Below are 25,316 nucleotides of genomic sequence, written 5' to 3'. Positions count from 1 at the left end.
ATAAGAATGAATATTCTGGTGGTATTATTTGAGGCTATTACGTTGTATGTGGGATAAGATTAAATTTAAATTAATCATTGTTAGATTTTTTCTTTGAAAATTAGGACTGATTTGAACTCACATTTTTAGAATGACATTGCAAATAGATTTTGTGAAATAATTGGAATTAACTAATTGCATTGCTTTATAAAATTATTAATAAGCTATATTAACTTGCAAACATATATAAGAAATTATCAGTTTGGAACTTGGGAAATCGGAAGATTTTTTTAATGTGATGCTACTAATATTCAAATATTTAAGCATTTGCCAAAAAGCAGAAAATTTAACGTAATTTTCAAAATCCAGGAGAACAGAAGCAAAAACATTAAAAAGGACATGTCCTTCTAAAGCCGGATGTCTGTCTTACCCTTTTTCTACACATAACGTACAATAACAGATATTGTATTATTAGATATGGAGTAGTCACACGTTCCTAACAGAGTACGGCCATCATACATTCTTAAGTGCTACACTGTATTAAGGAGAGGCTGATCCTCTTTTTAGCCGTATCTGCCACATATGGGTGCCAAGGTTTTTAACTACACGGTCAAGAATTAAAGTTAAAATGGTGATTTGACAACAACTTGTATTAATATTAACAAAATATTATAAAATTGCACACCGAAAAACAGTACACTTTAACCTATCGTGTTGTAACACCACTGTGGTTATATACTCGTCCGTATTTGAGAATTGGGATGTTTGGACACTTTAACTGCAGTTGGATATCTCCCAGCTTTTAGAGTTGTGCGAGCGCGTCGTTGTCAGCTGATCGACGGTTGATCAGGTTTCCAGTAAGTATGTTATCACTCGACATACTTGTCCTTGACGTCAGAAGTCCTGAGTGAAGAAGACCCTGATATAGGACCTGACATTGTGGCCAGACAGGACGAAGATACGCTGTGGTTTGGACTGACGCGTGTTACAGTTGCTGTGAAACGTTCCCTATTCTCCCTCATGCCCATGTAATATTGGACTATCCTGGTAGAGGTAAGAGCAATATTGAATTTAATTACTTTCATTCCCTTACGATTTCATAAATCAAAACTTCATGAATTTCAATAAAAGAAATCTAGTCTATTCTGTCAGATAGAACATGGCTATCTTGAGGTTTTATACGGCTATCGTGTATTGTACTATTATTGTGATGTTATCTTATAAGCAATATTTATTTCACTGTATATTGTTGTTCAATTCTTATATCTTTACTGATTCAGGGTGCCATTAATGTTATCGTTCTATTTACATAATTATTCTGTATTATCTTACCTACATATTTTATTTTGCGAGTTCAGTCTGCATTATTCCCTATTCTCTCTTGTTGATGCCAATTTTACCAATTATATGTTATTCAAAGGTTAAATTGTAGTTTCATTTGATTTATAAAAACTACTTTTAAAACTTGAAAACGTGGCATATATAAGTCTTGGTTATTAATAAGTTAATTTTAACAGAGCTTAATATCTACTCTTTAGTTATTTCTCTTAAAACTATAACCTACTTTATTTCGTGTACGAACCTATATAATGTAGTTAATGTTTATATAAAGCCTCAAGCTACCTTTGTAACTTATACCCCTTGAAACGGGGTAAAATTTAAATGTTATAATTTAATACGTTTGTGAGTATAATTTCTGTATTTCTCTAAAAGAGCTGTTTTGTATGTAAGCGAAAATATGCTCAATACACATTACATTACAAATGCTTTCATTAGTTTAAAAATTTGATAATTTATTATAAATTCAATTCAGCATCTAGCAGCTAATTTATTTTTATTTACAACATTATACTGATTATAATGTGATAATTCCAAAACAAAGGGATCACAAATTTACTACATTTTGTTTGTTTGAAAGCTTGTTACTTTGGGAAATGTCCCCTCCACTAACTGTAATTAATGTCTTAAGATGTAAATATATATGTGGTATTTAGCAAAATGTAATAACTTACATTTTATAACAACAAAACCAGTTGTAATTCGTGTTTATTTGAAGGAAGACATTTATGAGTTTCATAAACACAGGTTATTATAAAGTTCCATTATACCGTATATTCCATGACCTGTACTTAAACGGATGTACACTTCTATTTGCTGATGACACTACCCTGATTTCAAGAGCTACTGACTCCTGAGGTGGTACTTAGGGAGGCTGATGAATTGCTACGTACTGCCAAAACTTGGTTTGCAGACAATAAGTTAAAATTAAATGAAGATAAAACCCAAACCCTTCTTTGCAGCCTGAAGCGCGGAGCTGTTGGGCAGACGGGGGGGGGGCTGCAAAGCTGCTGGGGTTCTGGCTGGATTCTAGACTAAATTGGAATGCGCACGTCTCCAAGGTATGCTCAAGACTGTCTAGAGTGATCTGCCTGCTCCGCAAACTGAGATACAATGTAACTGAGGAGTTTTTATTAATGGCATACCACTCCCTTTTCCACAGTCTTATAATGTACGGACTCCTCCTTTGGGGACATTCTTCCGCTAGCGGCGACATCCTACTACTACAAAAAAAGGCTGTTAGGGTGATAGCCAGTGCTGGCCACCTGGATCACTGTAAGTCCATCTTTAAGCATCTGGGAATTCTCACACTGCATGGCCAGTATGTCCTTGACTCCCTCCTTTACATACGGGACAACATTGATTCATTTGACAGAAGGAGCCAGGTGCATGATCACCGTACTCGTGGGGCCTGCCAGCTGGATGTGTCTCGATGTAGGCTCGCTGTGACGCAGAGGAGCTTCCCTACTTCAGCTCTTAACCTTTTTAACACCCTGCCGGAGTACGTGCGAAATCTTGAGCTTGGGAAGTTTAGGAAACATCTGAGAGGCTGTTTGGTTGAGAGGCCAATCTATTCCCTAAAAGAATTGGACAGTGGGTGTTTTCTGCATTCATCGCCATTGTGATTTGTATATATTTTTGTGATTTTAATTTGTATATAGTTTTTGTAAAATGACGCAGTCAATCCGGTTTTACAGGTCATCGACGGAGCTACCAAGTATCAAAAATCAAGATGAGTTCGGGTTTTTTTTGTAAGTATTCTTTTTGTAAAATTATTAATGTTCTTACTGTTCCATAGTGTATTAAATTTATAACTATGTATGACAGTATTAGAGAATTTATATGGTACCAGGGAAATTGTTGGAGTTTGAGAGTGAATTTACGGGGGTACTCATCATATTTGTATGCTGCGTGTTTGTCTGTCATTCTGGTCCGCGACTAAGGATGCTGCGGTCCCTCTGAGCGTGTGTAAGCCTAGCGGATATTCTTGGGACATTCTCGTCCCTCCACTCCCACAAGAGGGTTGCCTCCATCGAACCACCACCGTGCTCAAACCAAAGCTAGGACTCTTATTATTATTGAGCATAATTTTAGTTCAGAGTATATGTCAAACCCTGGCGTGTTACATGTTGTTGTTAATTTATAATATCACTTATATAATAACTTATTATTTATAATTATATTTATCATGTTTATCCCTTTATGCTAAAGAACCTTAGCGTCGGCCGACGAGTAGGCCTAGTATGTATTTTAGAGTGCCTAAGAAAAGTACACTTATTTATTTCTATGTGGTTACTAATACCAAAAGTTCATATATTTTAAAAGTGTGTCGTAAATTTTAGGAACAAAATTAGACACCGCATTGTTGCTGCTGCAATAATTTGTCGATATTATTTGATGGCCTAATATCTAAAATCTTGCTAACTTTATTATTTAAATTACATAATTTGATTTGGGTAGTGAGATCCACTTTATCGTGTATATTAGTTTGAAAATACACTTTCTCACTTTAATAGTTTTATGTATAAACACATTCTGTATTTAGAGCTTTATAAATATAACTAACAGCCTACAATTTACTCTACTACAACCAAATTGTCTGAGCACTTACGGTGTAATCTATCATATGACAGAACAGACTAGAGTCTATCACGGTGAGTCTGATTGATCCACTTATAAATAGTAATATATTTTAAAGCCCTTCCGTCCTATCTATCTATTCCTGCCTGGGCATCTTTCCTTGGTTGCTACCCTGGACTGTTTCAAACCAAGGTGGCGCCCTATTTCTACAATATCTCTTCAAGACCACTAAGAGCCCGGACTTCTACTAGTAGACCGACGACCATCTCTGAGCGGCCTGAGGCACGGGTGTTGTTAACGTTGAAACTCGGGTTCCGTTCCGAAATTCAGAGTTTCGGTAGAAGAATAAACTTGCGCATGGAACATCTGTCTTCCATCAAGCACAAATTATTAAATCGACGAAGTTTAAATTTTTATGTACCTACACTATATAAATACTGGAATAACAACAAAGCATATTTGCCAATCTAAATTACTATAGAACTTCACTCCACTAGTATTAAATACACATTTTTGGGCGAAAACATTTAGGTTATCAACGCACTTTGAAATAGTTCAATTTAAATGCATGGAGGTGAATAAAATGGTGGGATAGGTTGAAAACTTTGTTTATACAAAAGGTTTTGAAGTGAAGTACTCCTCAGTTAAACCCATCCTATAGTTTTTTTTACTGTGCACAACGTTAAAACATCATAACGGAAATTTTAGTTAAAAAATAGTTTTGAACATTAATTTTGTAACAAAATTTTGTTTCATCTATAGTGCATTGAGACAAAATTAGTTTAATCTTTACACCAGATGATGACGCGGTAACTGTTTTAAAAAAATTATCGCATTAGCAATAATACTGCTATAGAAACAAATTTATTGAATAAAACTATGAATCCATGCACGAAGACTATCTGAAATTGGCTTCCTTGCAATTGAGACACGACGAATAACTCAGTGGCTGGAGAAAAGATCAGAACAAAATTACGAGCACTGAAAGCTCAACGAAATATAAGTGGTACTAGTAAAACTAGCAAAGCTAGGTTAGATCTATCCAACTAATTGTAGCAAAAGCTAAAACCCGTATGAACAATCATTTCCTATGTACTGTACTGACGTTGCCATCTTAAATTAATGCTAACAGTTATACCAAAATCACTTGTAGTAGCTCATGAAAATATTTTAGTTTATTATTCACATAGCACTAAACACCTTATTTCAGGTTAAAACAAAACACAAATTAAGATTATGCATCGCTGCTAAAATGTCTGATACTAAACAGACCCCCTTGATGATCAAAACATCGTCTTGGCATTTATGGTACTAGAATTTGGTCATAGTTTCAGTAGTTTCCATTTAAATTTAAACGGATACAATGAGTATTAGCAATCATAAACTATAAAAAAACTACTTTATAAATTATTGAAACTTACTCAGCTCCGCTATTCAGTTCTTATTATACAGATATTTTGAATAATCTTTTAAATATTGTATGTAAATGTTTTCTATTTACATTATTAAGGTTACCTCGAAAAATCGTATCTTTGTCTGTCCATTTGTGCGACAACTCTTTATAAGAAAGAAATGTCTTCCTCTCCCGGCAACCATAAGAGATATTGTGTGAATGTTCTGAGTGGTAGGCTTTAATGACGCTCAGCTAAATTCCATGTTTGGGCATGGCATGCACCATCATAGAATTCATTTCCTATTGTCTAAGTCAGATTCAGATGGAATCTTTTATTGAAACATCATGCCACTTTATATATTCATATATTTTTATTAAATCGGGGTTCATATAAGTTGTGTGTCAAAAAATAAACGTATACATACCAATAGTGTTGGACTTATTGGGCTACATGTTTCAAAATCACTAATGAGTATACTGGGTTTGTTTACAAATTGATTTATTCTGCTATTTTCTCGTTCCATTATGGTTACCTATGGGAGCAAGTAAAATTCTATTTTTATAACGCTCATCCAAATCAAATGAAGTGACATGCACCATCATCAAACTGTTTCTCATACAGAAATGAAGCTTCAAGCATACACATGTCACTTTTTTTCGAGATATCGTACAGACAGACAGAATGAGTTTTCCATCCCCACGAGTGATAGGCTTCGCTGACGCTCAGCCAATAAGTAGATTGTTAAATTAATAAACTGAAATACAGCGCGAACCAGACCACCTGGGATAAAATTGTTTGAAAACAAACTGGAATAAATAATTTGAAATTATTATTTTTGCTTACAGAACCGAAACCGCTTGAGATAAAGCCAAAGTTTAAATACTCAAAAAATAGTTTTTTAATACCTTAAATTTGGTGTAATGGAAACTATGCGGTTGTATTTAATATATTTTTAAATATATAGATATTTTTAATTTTAAAATGTAATAATTTTTGTAATATAAACATTTTTGGGAACTGAACTTTATTAATATTTTTTTAGGAGGTTAGGTTCTCAACTGTTATGGGTAACATTTGGATTTTTATAAGTTGTAAAATAAAGTAAATATAAAAAAACCTAACAACGCTTTTTTCAGATTTGTAAATGAAAAAAATGAATGAAAATGCCTTTATTAAAGAGGCGGAGTTAGGGTTATTAAGCAAACATACAAATTTGCCAAAAACAATTCCCCATCCCTAAAAAACACCCCTTACAGATTTTTTGGGACGTTCAAAATAATTTGATCGAATTATTTGGTTACAAAATAGGGGATGGTACAGTTGAAGCTCTCTAGTTTCTATCTTTACTTATTATACCGCTACGATCAGTGACCCAGTGGTTCACTCTGTGTAAGCGAAAAGAAGTTTGTAAAAGTTTACTGAGCTATGGAGTAGATGACAACATTTTAACTAAAGAATTTAGTTTAGTGAATCAATGAGAATGATAATTATTATACTTGATTATTTTTCGCCTATTTAATAACAACCTCTCGTGTGCAATGAGTTGTTATGAATAAAGCAGCGTGAGATGTAGTAGGTAAAGTAATATTCACTATATTATAATAGATTTGGCTTACCTCAAGAAACAAAAACAGCGAGATGACGTCAGCAAGGGTGGTGATTGTGACGTATCTGGTCGTACGTCCATACAGGGGGCCACGCAGTTCCAGTCCCAGCACAGATCCAAGCAGCTAGCTGTGCGGTTACTGCTATAAACTAACGCAGTATATAAAAGGGGGATTCACACTCACCTCTCAACTATACTGACTAATAGAATCAGTTCCATGATAGTCTGATATGTCGGCTTAGATTACATAGTATTCATGGTAACATTAAGTTTAGTTCATTGTTGTACTTATGTACAAAACAAGAACGTGTATTATTACCCATAATAGTAGTCTAGAGTTGCCATATGGTTACAGTACATCGTCATTCCTGGGACAGTGTTAATTTCTCATTTTATTATTTGAGACGATACAGGTTAAAATGCAATATATACGAGTTAAATATAGTAACATTTGTTATATATAGAAACGTTCCTGTGTACCCCGAAACAATACTATATGCATTAATTATAAAATAAAGGTTGCCATGAGTGTTGAGTTTAGCTCCGTCTCAGACTTGACTCCTGGAATCTTGAGTCGTGTTCGTCTCAGGAGATCCAAGGAAAGTTGGCGACTAAGAAGCTCAAAACTAACCTTTACATCGTTTCGACATCAGAGACACTATAAATAGGTTAAGTGGCAATCATATTATGTCATCAGGTGCACAATTGAGTGCACTACGATATTTCTCACACGACATCTAAGATTCAGATTCCAGTAGTCAAGTCTGAGACAGCGTCCGATCCGATATCAGATGTTGCAATAAAAGGAAGGTGAAGTAGAGCTAAATTAGTTTAACTCCATTCAAATTGAATCTACCCTTCTTACCATAGCTACATCATGTGTAGAACACTTGGTTGTTCTGTTCCACCATACATAGACATCGTGTCAGAAACATTATAGTGCACTCAATTGTGCACCTATGAAACAATGAGACAGTCACTCCACCTATTTATGTCTCTGATGTCGAAAGAACGTAAAGGTTCGTTTGTTTTCGAACTTCTTTCGTCGCCGACTTCTTCAGACGAACATGACTCCAGATTTCAAGAGTTGACTCACTCATGGTTGTATGATAATACAACTGACTGCAGACTACGTTTAACTCACTCATCATGGCTTTAACATGAATAAACAAATAAAAATAAAACATTTCTTGGCAGAAATTAAGAACTCAATCCTACCATCGAATATATACCACTGTTACAACTAAAAGCCCTAATATACTACGTCCTTATATATATGGTAATTTCGAGTTAAAAATAAAAATTACTTCATGATGGTCATTACTACTCCTATTTATAAATTGAATTATAGACGGTTTTAAATTTTTTGTAGGCTGAGGTGACCTGAGTACCACAATTAAATTATAAAAAGATGCACGCTACACGTACACGCACTTAATTATAAAGTGGTCTAAAGTACGGCGCCCACTGTGACCGGCCCAGCCCGGCTTTTCCGGTCTGCCTCCGCGCATTGCGATATATACCCGTCCACTGCGACCGGCCCGGCTCACTGGCTTTTCCGGTCTGCCTCCGTGCATTGCGAGATGTACCCGCCCCGACCCGGCTTTTCCAGTCTGCCTCCACGCATTGCGAGATGTACCCGCCCACTGCGATCGGCCCAGCCCGGCTTTTTCCGGTCTGCCTCCACGCATTGCGAGATGTACCCGCCCACTGCGACCGCCCCGGCCCGGCTCACTCCGGCTTTGCCGGTCTGCCTCCGCGCATTGCGAGATGTACCCGCCCACTGCGACCGCCCCGGCCTGGCTCACTCCGGCTTTGCCGGTCTGCCTCCGCGCATTGCGAGATGTACCCGCCCTCAGTTTGATTACGTGTATCTTGACATCCTACAAAATCCAGACCGGGCCGATTCGGTTGCAGTGAGCGCCCTGTTTAACAGTCTAGCTTTAAGTTCAACTAGAAAATTATTTTAATGACAAATACACATTATAACTTAGCGCCTTTAAATAGTGTTTGGCTATTTAATAAATTTAATGTAACTGTCTTGTAATTCCAGTTTATAATGCGCATGCGCTTTGAAAACTTTTATCTTATAAATGTAATTTGTAACTGCTTAAATTTGTAAACCATTCTCGAATTCACAACAAATTTTGTTAAAATTGGTCTTAATGTTTAGGAGTTCGGTGACATACACATGCACACAAGAAATATATAAAAATTGGATTATGAAAATGTAATTCAAGTTCGTCTGGCTTCTTGCGTTTCTTCCTCAGGTAGATGGTAGGTTTACTTTGGTATAAACGTCTGGTTCAGCGCTGGAACGTCACTTTTTCCATTAGGGCCTACTCCTTTAATTTCTAGTTGCAAGTTGTCAACCGTACTTTCTTTCGGAGTACATCTTCAAAAAATTCAAGCTGGTCTGAAAACACACATTTCTTACGTTTCTGGGTCCAAGATCCACTTTTTTGCAGCTTTCTCATCTTTTTTTGATTTTATGAAACAATTTCGGAGGTTGGTTCACCTTCGGGTTATTTCTTAGTCTATAAAGATACAAATGTACTAATTGTATATTTTTTTGATATCCTTTTAAATATAATTTAAATATTAACAATACATAGCGATTTTTCAGGTATTTGGCGAGTGGCTGTACATTTGCGGATTTGCATTATAGCAACATGGTTGGAATTTCAATGGCTAGAAAAACTGTTGAAAAAGTATGTGCAGCGATTTGGTCAGTAATGTGAGAAGAGTTACACGCTAACTTTCCACACTATCTTGGTGCTGTCAACGGTAAGCATATAAGACTGACCTCTCAATTTAACTCAGGATCAATTTACTTTAATTACAAAGATGCTTGTTACGTTAGTGTAGAAAGCTATGGTAAAGAATGTGATTCATCAATATTTAAGATGTCCAAATTGTGGAGATCAGTAGAAAGTGGGTCTCAACCATTTACCCGAGAAACAGCCTCTTCCAGGTACAGAAAGTCCTAAAATACCATACTTCTTTGTAGTAGACGAAGCGTTTGGGTTACATAAAAACTTACTGAGGCCTTTTGGAGGGAAACACTAAACAGTTGAGAAAAGGATATTTAATTATCGATTGAGCAGAGGTAAGAACTTAGCCAAGAAAACATTTGGAGGTGGGGGGGGGGTTCAGACAAGTTAATTTATAAGTTATTTTATAAGTTATCTTGTTTGGGTGTACCTACGAAAATTATTAACCTACTGAAGAGTTATTACAACGGAACAACTGCAGGTGTTTGGTGCAGGGATGGAGTCACTGACAGTTTTGACACTAACATGGGCTTGAGGCAGGGCTGCATACTTAGTCTAACAATGTTTTCACTGTTCATTAATGATTTGCCAGGTGCTAGAAGGGGGATGCAGTTTTGGAGGGACTAAAGTAAATATGCTTATGTACGCGGACGACATAGTTATAATTTCCCCCTCTCCAACAGGACTACAGCATATGATAAAAAGGTTAGAAAATTACTGCGAAAATTGGAATCTGTCTGTTAATTTGAATAAATCTAAGATTATGGTGTTAAGAAAGGGGGTAAGCTGAGCTCTGAATGTAAGTGGTGGTATAAAGGAAACAGAATCGATGTGGTCAATAGCTATAAGTATCTAGGTATGTCGTTCACATCCGCATTATCGTGGAATCAACAATTCAAAGAAAAATCCAGATGTGCGAGAATGACAATGAACACAATGTGGGGCAATTTAATAGGTAACTCCAGGGTCCCAATCAGTGCAAAATTTAAATGTTTTGAAGCTGTTATTAGAGCAATACTTTGCTATGGAGCACAAGTCTGGGGGTGTCGAAAGCAACGGAATAGAAAGTGTTCAAAGAGAATTTATTAAGAGACTTTTCCGGCTGCCGCACAACACACCTAATTATGCGATCCGCTTAGAAGTAAATATTGAAACTATTTTCATATACACTCTGAAACTTTCTTATTTTATGAAAATTTTGTCCTGGGGTGAAGACCGCCTACCAAACATTCTAGCAAGACAAACTATCGAAGGTAAGAGCGCATGGTGCAGGAGGTGGATAGAGTTAGGTGTCAGAGTGGGAGTTGAGGTAGATTTCAGTGTGCATGAGTTGGACATACTGCAGACACAGCTGATGGGTGTGGTAGAGGGGCTGAGGGATAGGTTTCATGCAGACTGTGTGGGCAGAGCAAGGACCTCTCGTTATCACCAGCAGTACCTGACCCTTGATCTTGACCTTGGGGACAGAAGTGCAATCAGTAATAACCTTGATGTTGGTACTATTTCAAGGGTTATTAAAGCTCGAGCAGAACTTGTCAGCTTAAATTACAAGCCTTGGCTAACAGATTCAATTTTTACCTGTTCTTTGTGCAACCTGCAAGAGAATGAAACAGTTTTGCACTTTGTAGCCATAATATGTCCTATTCTCAGGAATATTCGAAAACAACGTTTAGGAAATTGTATATTAAGTAAAAGGGAGTTTTTGGAATTTTTGAATGGGAGGGATTGGCAGGCGTTAGGGGATTATATGAAGGACGCTTGGAGGTACTGGTGGAATTTAATACAGGAATTAAATTTTTAGATTTTTCTTTTTTAATTTCTTAATAAGTAAGGAAAACTGTGCAAACATAACGCGCTAGTTATAATGTACATAGTTACGTAGATTATGAGTTTATATTGCACTTATACAACACAGGAGAGACCATTAAGATAAGGACTCATTCTTTACTTTTATATTCCTTTTTCTGTACTGTATCTGTATATTTGTATCAACGTAACATATTGTATTAACTGCCTTTAGGATGTAAATGTGTTTTTACTTTTTCTCTTTTACTGTACAAATTTCGTTTTGTGAAAATTTTGGTAGTTTAGCAGTTTATTTTGTACTGTATTTAATACTCCTATAGTTTAAAGCCAGCCAGCTGACGGTCATTTTGACCAATGCTGTCAAGTGTTTGAAGTTGGGTTCACTGTGGGGACCTAAGTGTGTATACACAACTAAAGGGAAAATGAAGCACTTTTTCATTTCATTTCATTTCACAACTGATATTTTCTGTAGTGGACATACATTAAGGCCCCATTATGTTTCTTAAAGAGTTCTTGATCCGTTTCTTTGTTAAGAATTATCTTTAAGCAGTACATTTCAGTAATACTGAATTATTTAAATAATAATAATCTTTTATAAAAAAGTAATTGAAAAATTACAAATTTGGTCGGGATCCGGACCTCTTGGACCCCCTCGCTGGCTACGTCCTTGAGCAGAGGACGAAGATATGTGGAATGTGTATTTGGCATTCTTAAAGGCATGTACTTCATTGCCCTATCAATGTACAGACAGATTTTGCACTGGTCATTGTCAATGGTTTCATAGTAGTGCACAACTAGGTACTTGTCAGAGACAATGTATGGTATGTTGTTGAGGATGCAGCGACAATCACAGGCCTGGAAGATGTTGTAGAGTAAATACTACAAGAGGAGGCTTGGCTGCAATCAATATCAGAAGTGTGCTTAGCTGATTTTTTTGTCAGAACTTGGAAGTGTACCCTGGCAAATTATAATTTGTCAAGGATGAAAAGTGGCTAATAAACTAACAAGGAATAATTAACCCCTATAGTTTATTAATCTAAGTACAGTAGTATAGTATATAGTTTATTAGAGCTGCAATATAGCAAGTGGCCACCACTACGATTGATTCAGGATACCAAATTATTGATGTACTGAATATCAGTACATAACATAACAAAGTAAAATCATTTGTATGGTATTCGAGTAAAGACCACAAAAGTACAATGGCTATGCACATGTGTTATTTGTATCAAAACATGTAGACATGTTTATCCTTCAAAATAGTAAAATGTAACTACTCTATTGTTTTTTTTACTTTTTGTATTTACACATAACATAGATAGTTTTTTGTTCATAATTAAATTATTACTGTTCTAAATATACAAACAAGTGAACTACAGCCTGCTGTATTTTGAAATACCTATAATGTAATTAATTTTAGTTTTGGTAGTTTAGATAATCATGAATAGGTATCGATGATTCAATTAAAATGGTGGCCACTTATTATACTGGAGCCTTTTTTAGTAGAGTAGTACGTATTTATTTTTGAAATGAAGTTAATATAAGTGGTTTATTACTAAAGTAATAAGAAATGTTAAGTAATTTAACGCATTATATATAGTTACCGTAAGTGTTTAATCTGGTGCTTAGATTTCTTTTAAACTTTTCTTACTTGAAAAATGGTCTAATGTAAATCTAAGTACAGTAAAACCCCCTTAATCCGGCATTCTATAGTTCAAAACTGTTGATAATCCAGCATCAACGGCAATAGACAAAAATTTATTATAGAATTGTCTTCACAATGAACATTGTAAAGTAAGCAACTCGACAGCTACAGCTGACACTCAAGAACCACAAAGCGTCACGCTCTGAGTAGTAAACTTGAGTGAGCTAACCATTGTGACTGCGAGGCAAATCTCGGATCCATTGGTCTCCTGGTACGCACATAGTTCTATGAATAACGTTTGAACTAAACTGGTTATTATTCGTATATCGGGAAATTGAAACTTTCCACTTTTGCCTCTTTTCCACATGTACCCCCCTCTCCCCAACTGTAAAATTACACTGTACAGTACTGCATTAGACTGCTTGATTAATTATTGTGTTGATATACTAGTTTTTTTTCTGTAAATATACTGTACCATGTTTTCAAAATTGAAAAAAATGATGGCAAGAAGCCTACACAGAAAACGGAAGCATGTAAACCTAAAGATTGAGCAAAAATTAGAAATAACTGCAAAATTAGATCGATGTAAAAATTGTAATACTATAATATAGGTTAATATTGTTCATCAAACATCTATGATGAACCAAAGAGCCAAACTTGAAGCATTTGTTTCAAAAATGGAAACAAATAAAGCCGTTGAAATGGGACAAACAACAAAGAAGCCAAAAAGCGAAAATCTCTGTAGCACTCTTTTCACATGGTTTTCTGCCAAGAGATCAGAAGGCAAACCTGTTACCGGACCTATGCTAATTGAAAAAGCAAAACTCTTTGAGCAAGAATTGAATCTTGAGTAGGATAAATTTACGTTTCCAAGTGGTTGGCTACATCAATTTAAGGTTAGGCATTGGATCCGAAGGTTAGATTTTTCAGGAGAAGTTAAGTCGCTGCAAATGAGTTTAAAATATTTTTTAAAGATTTCATTGAATAAAATGACTTGAGTCCATTCCAAGTGTACAATGTAGATGAAACCGGCTTGTTTTGGCGCTGTTTGCCTAACTCCACTTTAGCAGGTCATGACAAAAAAAGTGCCAAAGGTTTTAAAATGAACGAAAACAGGTTCACAGTTTTGTGCTGTAGGAATGTGTGCATCTGGTGATCATAAACTTAAACTTTTCGTAAAATCCATTAGTAAAATCTCATTTCGTCAGTTTGGGAAAACTAGAAGATACAAAGCCGTTCTTTTGCTAGACAACTGTAGGGCACATCCCTCTGCCAATGAACATACTTCTGGTAATATTTCTGTCATGTGCCTTTCTCCAAATGTCACGCCTTTATAATTCAGCCCATGGACCAAGGCGTCATTCAAAACTTCAAAGGCAGTACTCATTCATACAAGAATTGGTTGTTTCCATGTTTCCAAGTCCAGTGTTAAGGACTTTCAAGCCAAGTTTAACATAAAAGATACAATTTTTACTGCAGCTTTGTCATGGTATGATGTTCAGAATATTTTAAAGTTAATAACTCACGATGGAAACTCTGACCAGGTTTTATGAACAATGATTTTCCTAATGATAATGATCCTATTGAAGATGATGAAGAGGTAGGTCTACAAATTAATCTGGTAGAGATCAGAAAGAAAAATAGTGAAATGAGTGAACTGAGAAATATTCCATGCACCGAAATCATTGAGTGGTTAGAGATTGATAAAGACCTCTCACCATTTGAAGAAATCAGTGATAACTCCTTAGTTAAAAGTGTTCTGAATCAAAAATCAGTTCAGGACAAATCAGAAGAAACAAAAGTTGTGTCTTGGAACGCACCAAGTGAAGCAATCAACACGTTTGTAAAATGTGCTGATTCAAATAAACTATACAGTATGGCCGAAGTTATGAACTTGCATATAATAAAAAATTATTTTTTAAATTAAAAAAATAGTGTGAGAAGCTAGTAGATATTAGTTCTTTTTTCCAGCCATCTACCAGTGCCTTTGCTAAAAAACCACTAATAGTACAGTACTATACTGTATTTAAATTGATTTTGTCATATAATGTACTTAAAAAATGAATTTTAATATATTTTCTCCTGTACTTATATTGTTTATATAACCCATGTTTAAATATTAAATACATACAGTATAAGTTTTTTGTGCAAATTGTGTTATTTTTTATACGACTCCTGTATTTTTATAAATAACCTCCACAGTCCGGAATTTTCATTTAATCCGGCAAGCGTCGAGTCCCAAATGTGCCGGATTAAAGAGGTTATACTGTACCAAATTAAACACATTAATATACAGGTTGAATAAAAAGTCAGGATTCTCCTCTCTATTTTGTTCTAAAGTTTATATTAGGAGATATTCTTTGGGTAGTGGTGCATTGAGGAAATAAAGTTTCATTTGGTATTTTGAAAATGTTTTTGTCCCTCATAAATATGGGATTTTGGGGGTAAATTAAAAATTTCAAATGTAAACCTCCCTCAAACGATCCCTCTTTTTGAAGAGTATAAAAATCTTAAAGAATTGTGAAAATCAGCGATCGCTATCTCTTTCCCATGCAGAATAATAGGTCATCAAAATTTTTATTAAATCTTTACACTTACTTTTTTGTTGTTGTAAAGTTACATAGAAACCGGTTTATTGGCCGTTTGTGTTCTAAATCAGTTAGAAGGGTCTAATGAGATTAGAAAATATACGGATAAGAAAATGAGAAAAACACTCTTCAAAATGAGAGGTTACTTGAGAGGATTTGACATTTAAAACTTTGAGTTGCACTCAAAATCCTGCATTTTTGGGGAACACAAAAAAATTTCCAAATAACCAAACAATAAATATATTTATATTACTACATATATTTCTTCATTATTTAAAAATCCATCATTTTCTACATACAGGATATATACCTGTAGGTTGTTTATACTATCATTTTTAAACTTGGTTTACTTACAATTTTCAACAAGTAAAAATATTAAGCACAAAATATTTTACAAGATTAATAGATCAAAAGAGCTAAAAAATCAACATTTGGTACCTAATGCGTCTATTTAAAAAGTAACATATAATTACTTCCAGTATTAAAAAACTTGACATTTTTTGTACTATATGGATATTAATGAGAAAAATGTCCCTTTTATAGATCAAAGTGATACAAATAATTATCAGTTACAGTAATTGGATTTTTTTTATAACCATTCAAAATTAATAATTTACAAAAAAGGTTATGCCAAACTGTATTTGTTTATTACTACATGGTACTCGTTTAAAAACTTTTGCACAGAACAATGTATACATAGCTATTTAATACACACGCACGCACGCACGCGTGCGCGCACACACACACACACATATATATTGTATTTTATTGTTTTATATAGAAACATTATAATAAGAATACCGTACATGAATACAAATGTTATAACGTCTATTTGTTCTATGCACTTACATTCAAAGTGCATTCTCTGTTCATAACTTTTTATGTAATAATAGTTATATTCCATATATTTATATTCTAAATTTTGTATTTTAGAGAAAACATGAGTTACAGCAATAAGAATAATTGTTAAAAAAGTAAAACAAAAGGTTTGCATGATGTTCAAGAAAACTGCTAGTCACAGGATGTTCTAGGTTAACTTTAAAATTTCTTAATAATAATGGTCCAATAAAACACAACATTAAAAACTTGCAAAAGTTACTTTATTTTAGCTAAATATGTATACTACACAAATTCTAAAATTTACAACTTTTTTAATAGGCATTCAGAATTTGAAATACAACCAAATAACCTTGAGCTGTGGTAATTATTTTAAAAGGTATCACATTCTTACAAATAATAATTTACAACAAAATAATTGTATTATTTCGAAAATATGTACTAGTGATTAAAACTATGACAAGTTAGTTTAATTAGAAATAAAAAACTATCGACCTATTTCGCTTCTCCCAGTAATCTCAACAGTTTTTGAAGCACTAATCAGTAATCAGTTTTTAGAGCAACTAAAAAAGAAAACTTGGATAAGATTTTAAAAGCTCAAAAAAAAGTAATTAGGTGTATTTTTTTAATTTGAAGCCAGATGATTCTGCTAGAAATTATTTTAAAGAATTAAGAATTTTGACAGTCTATGGGCAATATATCTATGATGTCATTTTACTTGTTAAAAATAATTTACTGGCTGATATGAACTGCACATGTTTAACATATAATTATAAGACTAGGGGAGACAAAAAACAATAGAACAGACTAGAATTTTTTTAGTAAAATGTTATTTATAATGCTCTAACAATTTTTTAAATGTATTCACAATCATATTAAAACTTGTGCATCTCAGCATAAATTTTCACAATTATTAAAAGATTTTTTAATTAACCTGACAATATATGGAATTGATAAATTACTTACACAAAATATTGGTAACATCACTGTATAACTCTGTTTAGTTAGTTTTACCTATCTGACACTATTAAATGTACACATGTGCAATAATGAATAGAGTTTTTTGATTGAATTAATGAAACATATTATGAAGTAGTTACAAAAAACATGAATTAATATTATTCTTACAGCTACAGTTAACTCAAAAAGAACACAGTGTGACATTGTTATTCTTGATTCTAAACTGGAAGAGATGGGAAACAAGTTTCAATCTTCTGTACAGTTTCTGGTAGTCAACCGTTGAAAGACAAATTGGGTCTGCTATCACTGATATCGTGAACACTGACAATAGGCACCAATGGGGCATAGCCCAGAGCCCACCGGACCACCATAAATACCACCCAGAGGCAGAGGAACACGACCGACACAGCAGGGACAGTCAGCCCAGTCGAAAATGTAACAAGTACCATGATCAGTACGGAGTAGACGAGCAGGTAGTAGTTGGCCAGACTGCGTAGGGACAAGCGTGGTGGCAGACTAGTCGATACGCGTGGTGACATGCCTGGCACACGTTTGTCGAAGTGGTAGACCACCTGTGGCCCACACAACACTTGGCGGACCACTCCGCCCACTACATCCCGCCGTTTGTACCACCTCACTAGCTGGCTCGAGTACTGAAACATTATGTCATAGTACTGATAATATTCGTAGAGAATAAACTGCATAAGTTGATATGGTTATTGTTTGCTAAGAATCATAGCTCTTTTTCATACATAAACAACTTTACATCTTTGGTTTTATTTTCTAATTTACTTTTATTATTACTAGGCCTAGTCACTTCAAAAGTATGTACGAGAAAAAATTACAAACATTTTTGTTGCCTTAATAAGGTCAGGGTGAATTGCTGATTCCTTATCTAAATTTCTGCTAATTTTTAAGACAAGAGCCATTCTCTCAAATCCACGGCTTACAGCATAAGAATGCTGAATTATTTTTACCTGTCATTGACAAAGAAACTCACAATAAAATTGAACGATTTTGGATCATCCACAGACAAAACTCACATTATAATTTATCCAAGCACATAGATGGTAGAGAAACCGAACCAGGAACGCAGACTCGTACGAACGTATTGGCTGGAGATCTGGGTCACCCTCATATTTCAGATCCTGCAGTCCTCTCCTCATCAGTGTGGGGGACATCTACGATGTAAAACATCAATTTAAAAAGCAATCCATTGGCAACAATGTAACTTGAACAGATCAAAACAAACTGTAGCATAGGAAGTAATATATTAGTTTGTTAGTCTCCAATATGTATAAAACTTTCACCACCAATAGGCTGATAAAACTCTAATATAACTCGTATTAAATAGAAGCAATGTTTTCAATGGCTCAATATAGTTGATGACAAACAACTAATTCAGGGGGTTTTATCCCGATTGAATTAGCTTACACTGTACTCTCGCAATGATACCTCTTATAAAGTAGAGTGTCTAGAATCAACTTTCACTTTCATTTAATTTAGACTGTTATGATTATCATTGGAACATGATCTAAACTGCACCAAGTACCTCAGATAAAGGTAGCCAAGGTCTAATGACTGCCCGAGAATTGAAGACAACAGGAACAACTACTACTTATGACTAAAACTCCAAACAAAACTTAATACACTGCCACTGTGTTCAGCAGAAAAAAAATTCAATTCACATTATACAAACTCATTGATAATTTCTCTACGCAATGAAGAGTCCTTAGAATAATTTTTGTTCTAATTTTCAATTCTCAATTTTGATCAACCCCTGTGTGTACCTCACCTTCATCAGTGAAGCAAACATGTGGTTGAAACTGGGAGTTCTGATTTTAGATTTCTATTGATGAGTAAATCGGTCTTTGTTAAAAGCTGAAGCCACCTGAAATTAACCGGGAATGCTGTGATCTGTTAGACAATGGACAAACGGGCACTATTATTATTATTGTATTATTGTTCCCTGACTTCCATTGACACACCATAGATCCACCACGAGAGGCACGCAACGGTGGTGACTCTGTTATGGTGTAAGATTGGTGGTGTAAGATATTGTGTAAGTTATGGTGTAAAGTTTGTGTTCAAATGAGAAATCTTTATTACATTGCAGGTAGTGTAAAGTGATTTGATTCATACAAAACAAATTTGAAAAATTATAAATTAGTTCTACTTTGCAATAAGAAAATTAATTTATTCTAAGAATGAACACAAATAATTTTTGTTTCTAAAGTAGAACTGACAATAATTTAACTAGTAATTTATTTAACTGGAATTTTTTTAAAGTAGTTGACATAATGTAACATAAAAGAATTAAGTCTACACAATGCCACTTTGGTACAACCAACAAATTAAATCCAAACAAATAAATATTTATAACAATAAAACTTATAATTTTCATTTAAAGAATCAAATCTATGTTTCAGTAAACAATATCAGTGGCGTAATTAGAACTTTGCTTTGGAGGGGAATAAATCTGATTAAAGTGCATAACAAATCGAGGTTATAGAATAATTCTACATTTCACTAAATTAGATAAGCCTAATTCAAAGCAAAACATTGAACTACTGTATACACATTTCAAACAATTTGGATTGCTGATATATGGATGTTTTAAATTTTTAGAGTGCCCCGAAGTTCTATGCCCCTCATTCCTCCAGTAGATAATATCAAGATGTCATTTTACTTAAGAGGGAAGGAGGAATTACTTATCTTGTGAATCTCGCTTCATTGTGCCATCACAAAACTTCTTCCCAGGATTCCATTTATAAATCTAAGTTTGCGAGTTAACAAAAAAAAATCATAAATAATAGTGTAATTGTTACAATAAACAAGTTATTTGTTTCAAAATCGATGGGGAGTATATATGATACAATGGTAAAGATCATTTTTATTGAATATCATGTGAAAATATGCAAACTAATTACCACGTTGGTTTGAGAATTGAATATAACTAAACTAACTTAGTTGAATTTAAGTACAATTAATGAAGTGTATGAAAACTATCACAGCTATTAATAAAGTTTCAAGATAAAGATTGTTGCAGGATTTCATATGTCATACAACTTTTTCATTTACTAACAATATTAGTACCCACAAAAATATTTATTGTGTACTATTAAATAGGTTAAAATTTTTAGCGACAACTGCCCCATGACTAGGCCTCTTTGTTGGAACATAGGTTGTTTGCTGGATTGGAACTGCAACCAATCCTAGTTGGTGAAACCTGTTTTTTTTCTTTTGTTCAACAGCTGTTCATCAGTGGGGCCTAGCGACCAAAGAATTCTTTGGTCGCTGGGCCTGACCACCCCATTGCTCCAGGCTTGAACTGATAAACTGCCCCAGTGTAAGTATCAGTAAATGTTTAAAAAAGTCAGCGACTCATTCTGCCACAGCTCCAGTTGTCATCAATTGTAGGTCGCCGTCTGATTCTATTAAATATTTTTATATTAATATTTGCAATTATTGTAATGTAAAAGTCACTTTCCCTAATAATTTAAGTCTGGAAAATTGTATATGTTAAAGTAAGAAGTTTCCTGTTTCATGTTGGTCAATGTGTAATGTAACTGTTTGGTTTCAGGAAACTTTCAGAGTAAGTTTTGAGTTCTTTACCTTGAAGACTCCTAGAGCCATTGGTAAATTAAAAAAAATTACTACATGTTAATAAAAACAATACTTTTCCAAATGGTTTATTTTTTGGACAGTCGCCTGATGATGAAACCTTGGGTTTCAAAAGGCCTTTACCTTGTTTTTACAAAACATCTACATTTTGACATGTGTTGCAATTTTCAGGAGTATTTAATTTTAATTTTCAAGCAATTTGCATTTTAATATACATTTTTTAAGTCAAGTAAAATAGTAATTTCAGTTTTTTTTAATCAAGATTTGTCTTTACAAATTGAGAAGTATTTTTTTAAGATTAGTTGAATTTCGTTAAAAGAATATTTAATTTTACAAAATAGTCAGACTCTTTATTTAGTTTTTGTGTGTGAATGAATTTTATATTCAAAACAAGAAGAATTGTAAAAACTTTGTGAACTTTATTTTATTTTCTAAAAGGTCTGGACATAGCATAAATCCACTTGTTTTTAAGTGACTAATTTTCAATTCAATTACATCTTTGAAATTTCACTTTAATTATATTCTAATTACTGTGTATCATACTAATTAATTAAGAATACAGTAAAATTGCATCTAGATCTGTTTCAAATAAAGTTGTTTTACTAAACTTATTAAAATGTAACAATGATTATACTTACTTCATTAATAGAGGCAGGCCTTGATGATCTAGGAGTGCTCATAAAAGCTCTTGTCACATTATCAACAGAGTCCTCTGGAATCTGACAGTTACATTTCAATATTCGATGGAACTAATTAATTACTAGTAATCACAATTGCAACAAGGCCTAGTTGAAAAATATATTACTAGGTTAACTAAGATAAAAATTAATCATTAAAAAAACATTTTTTATACATTTTTTCGGTAGGAAAAGATCTGTGGGTAAAGATTAAATCTGTATTAGTGTTATGACTGAGTATAATCTGAACTAGCATTTTGAGGATATGAATATTATGTAATACAAAATATGAGTATAGAAAACAGGTTATAATAGAAGGAACTAATTCTAGAAGCTCTTTTCTTATTGGAATTCTCTATTAATTTGCAAACAAACACTCCAATAATACGCTTATTATTTTTGTGAGGCCTTTCATATTCAAGGAACAAATCATCAGACTCACATAACTGAATAAAAGTGGTTATATAGAAGGAATTGTCAAATGTTTTATTAAGATGTAGTAAATTATATTTACTATGGCAAAATTATAATTTCAGTTTTGCGTGTAAATTTGTACAATACAAACTTTTTAATAAAAATAATTCACCGATACTAAATTTGTTGTGTCATTTGATAAAACAATGACACCATTTAATGAGGTTAATCAGAATCAACACAGATTTCCACTTTATAAAGTTTATCACTTTATTAGATATCATTTTAAATTCATTGGAGACAAGAATCTACACAGTTATTTTGTACTCGATGTTGAAAGTTATACTGATTTAAATAATGTATTGATGTTACAGAGAAACAATTATGAATACACTATGGTTCTGCTAAAACTTTCAAGGTGCATGTTTAAATTACAATAATTAGTTCCAGAAAAAATTATTATTTTGTATTAGCCACATGCAAAATGTACTCATACCAAGTGCACCTGCGCCTTTGGTAGGATTAATTAATTACAAATAACATTCTGTAACTTCTGAAACTGCAGAAAACAAAAGTTACTTAATTATAAAATAACATAGCTATGGTGAGAAGGATTGATTCAATACAAATGTCGAGTTCGGCTCCATTTCACCTTTCACTTAGTGTAATGTCCCGAATCTGCAGCAATGTCACAGACGACTCCTGGAATCTATATGATGTAAGAATTTAATTTTTAGATCTTTCATCACGAACTTTTTGGATATCTTCAGACGGACGTTGACTCCAGATTCCAGCAGAAATCGAGTTGAACTCAACATTCATATGAAATGTAAAACTTTAATTTTATCTATTTTCTATGACTATTTGGCTGAAAATATACTGGTTTAAAAATTACGTAGCATTGTAAAAATACAAAAAGAATTATAATAGATTGAAGTAAATTTTGTTTTTAAGTATTGTATAACATTATACAACGGATAATACAGTGCAATAAATATACATTCAAATTACTGTAAATTACTTGTATTGAAAATATTTTTTGTTCTTTGTGTACATAAGACAAATTTGCCTAATGATTCATAATGATCCTTACAAATAAGAGCATAGTTTAGCCTATTTCAATATACATAAAAGATACATCTCTAGCATTACAATCCCAATAAAGTATTTGGCAATCCCACGAATTTTTTTATTTTAAATTAACCTGCAATTAATTTTGCCCAGGAAGGGTGACTCCAAAATTATTTACGTACCAATGGTAATCTGAGATGTAACGACTGTTCATAAAATATTCTTCTAAATGATTAATTATTCTAATATCTTAATTATTTGTATTTGAAGTATTGAGTTTTAATTTGTATTGTAATTTAAATTAGTTTAGATTGCTGTGTTACAACACTACATCAACAGCTTACCTGAAACATACTGATGAAGTTCTTGATGGATGCAGAGAGAAATATAGGCACGTTCTTCCTTTCAGCAAGAGTGTAAGTGTCACTGCCACCTCCGGAGAACAGTCTCTCCCAGAATCCCATTTGCTCATCTTTCCGTAGTTCTTCTTCCAGCCTGGTAACTGCCTGCAGTTCTGCTTCCTTCACCAGGCGTATGAAGGCCTTCCACAGAGAAATGAAATTTACTAATTTAATATATAACAACGAAACATTGTGTACAATTTTAATAAAATAACATGTGATTTAACAACACAGTACCTACAATGAAAATGGTCTTCAAAGTACACTTTTTTCAGAGATGAATACGTTTCCACCTATTTATACAAGTAAGCATACTTTCCTAAAAGATAATCTTATTTTTAGACTGTTTGGTGACTCTGGTACCTGAATGTTGGAATCGGATGCAAGTATAGGTTTATACTGGAAAGTGGGTCCCTCAAGGTCTACCAGGTGTGACTGCACCCACTTGCTGTAACCTCTTCCATCCATTTCCACTAGACTGCCCTCCACCTGTCTGAGCAACTCACTGAGGTTCGGTTGAGAGAACACCTGCAACAAAGATATCATTTCTTAGGTCACCCGTACATAGATCAAAATGTTTTAACTCCATAAAAAGTTTTGTAATAACAGATCAGGCCACCTGAACACACGTTGAAACGTTTAGGAAAGATAGGAAATATTTTTGTGTTTCAGAAAACAATCTCAGTTGCACAGTGACCACTGGACTGATGAGTGTTGAAAAAAATAGATTAAGATGTAGACATTACCTAAATATCATGGTGTGTTAGGTCAAGGACCAAAACACAAGGTTGAAGGTGGCAGCCACTCACCCTCCTGAATATCGCCTTCCTGTTTTTATTGTCTCAAATGACATGCCGTGATACCCCAGAAAATGCAGTTACAGTATTAATTTTTTGAAAGTGTTCTTTTTCATTGGTGTGTGTTTGTGTCTTTGATTTCTGTAGTAACATCGCTTGGGTTCAGTTTCTCCAGTCTAGAGTTAATCCTGTTGGTGTACCAGTCAGGTATTAACTTATGAACAATTTTTTTTAGTGACAGTCCATTGCCGCATGTTTTACATTTTAAGCGCATATTTATGTATTAGGTTTTTTTACACCTGAGAAAGAGGATATATTTCAATCCTGAAAACGTAATGTTACTCTTTTTGTAACATATAACGATGGTAAATGTCCAAAATTCTATTACGAACTGCTTTACAACATGAACAAGATGGGGTCACAGAAGATGATACAGAAGTTCAGTAAAAGTGGAGGCAAATTGAGGGCAAGGCCAAATACCCTTGGGAATCGTTGGCCAAAGGATTGAGTGAGTAAGTTACATAATTATGTTAGCGAACAGAATGCTGTTTTCTCAAGCAGTTGACAGAGAGTCCTTAGGAACTTACTTGGGCAAATAATCTCTTAAATACAGTAGGTGAAATTGCAATCAAAGTCAGCCGAGTTGCACAGACTTTATTTTATTCTCATACCTTGAGCAATGACTATGGACTGGCTGCCTCTCCATGAATACGAGGTCTGTCCAAAAAGTATCCGACCGCCAACCAGTAGGCGGCCGCGGCGTAACCAACCGGCTCCTTCCCATATTAGGCATTGAATACGATCCGGTCACTCAGTGAGTCACAG

General features: G+C 34.0%; 1 protein-coding gene across 2 annotated transcripts in view; it reads right to left on the bottom strand.

Annotated features, from left to right (window-relative positions):
- Nucleotides 1-16,788: 16,788 nt before the first annotated feature.
- Nucleotides 16,789-25,316, bottom strand: part of LOC124367658 (sphingomyelin phosphodiesterase 4) — a 40,441-nt gene continuing 31,913 nt past the window's right edge. For both annotated transcript variants that reach the window (XM_046824656.1, XM_046824657.1), the window contains 5 exons: nucleotides 24,058-24,222; nucleotides 23,638-23,835; nucleotides 21,770-21,850; nucleotides 18,551-18,688; nucleotides 16,789-18,160 (listed from right to left, as the gene is read on the bottom strand). In XM_046824656.1, the coding sequence (XP_046680612.1) occupies nucleotides 17,780-18,160; nucleotides 18,551-18,688; nucleotides 21,770-21,850; nucleotides 23,638-23,835; nucleotides 24,058-24,222 (963 nt within the window). In that variant the 3' untranslated portion in view covers nucleotides 16,789-17,779. The remainder of the gene's footprint in view (nucleotides 18,161-18,550; nucleotides 18,689-21,769; nucleotides 21,851-23,637; nucleotides 23,836-24,057; nucleotides 24,223-25,316) is intronic.

This window comes from Homalodisca vitripennis, chromosome 8 (genome assembly GCF_021130785.1).
Source record: "Homalodisca vitripennis isolate AUS2020 chromosome 8, UT_GWSS_2.1, whole genome shotgun sequence".
In the NCBI taxonomy this organism is placed as follows: domain Eukaryota; kingdom Metazoa; phylum Arthropoda; class Insecta; order Hemiptera; family Cicadellidae; genus Homalodisca; species Homalodisca vitripennis.
Note: the sequence above shows the minus strand (reverse complement) of the source record. Positions and strands in the feature narration are given on the sequence as shown.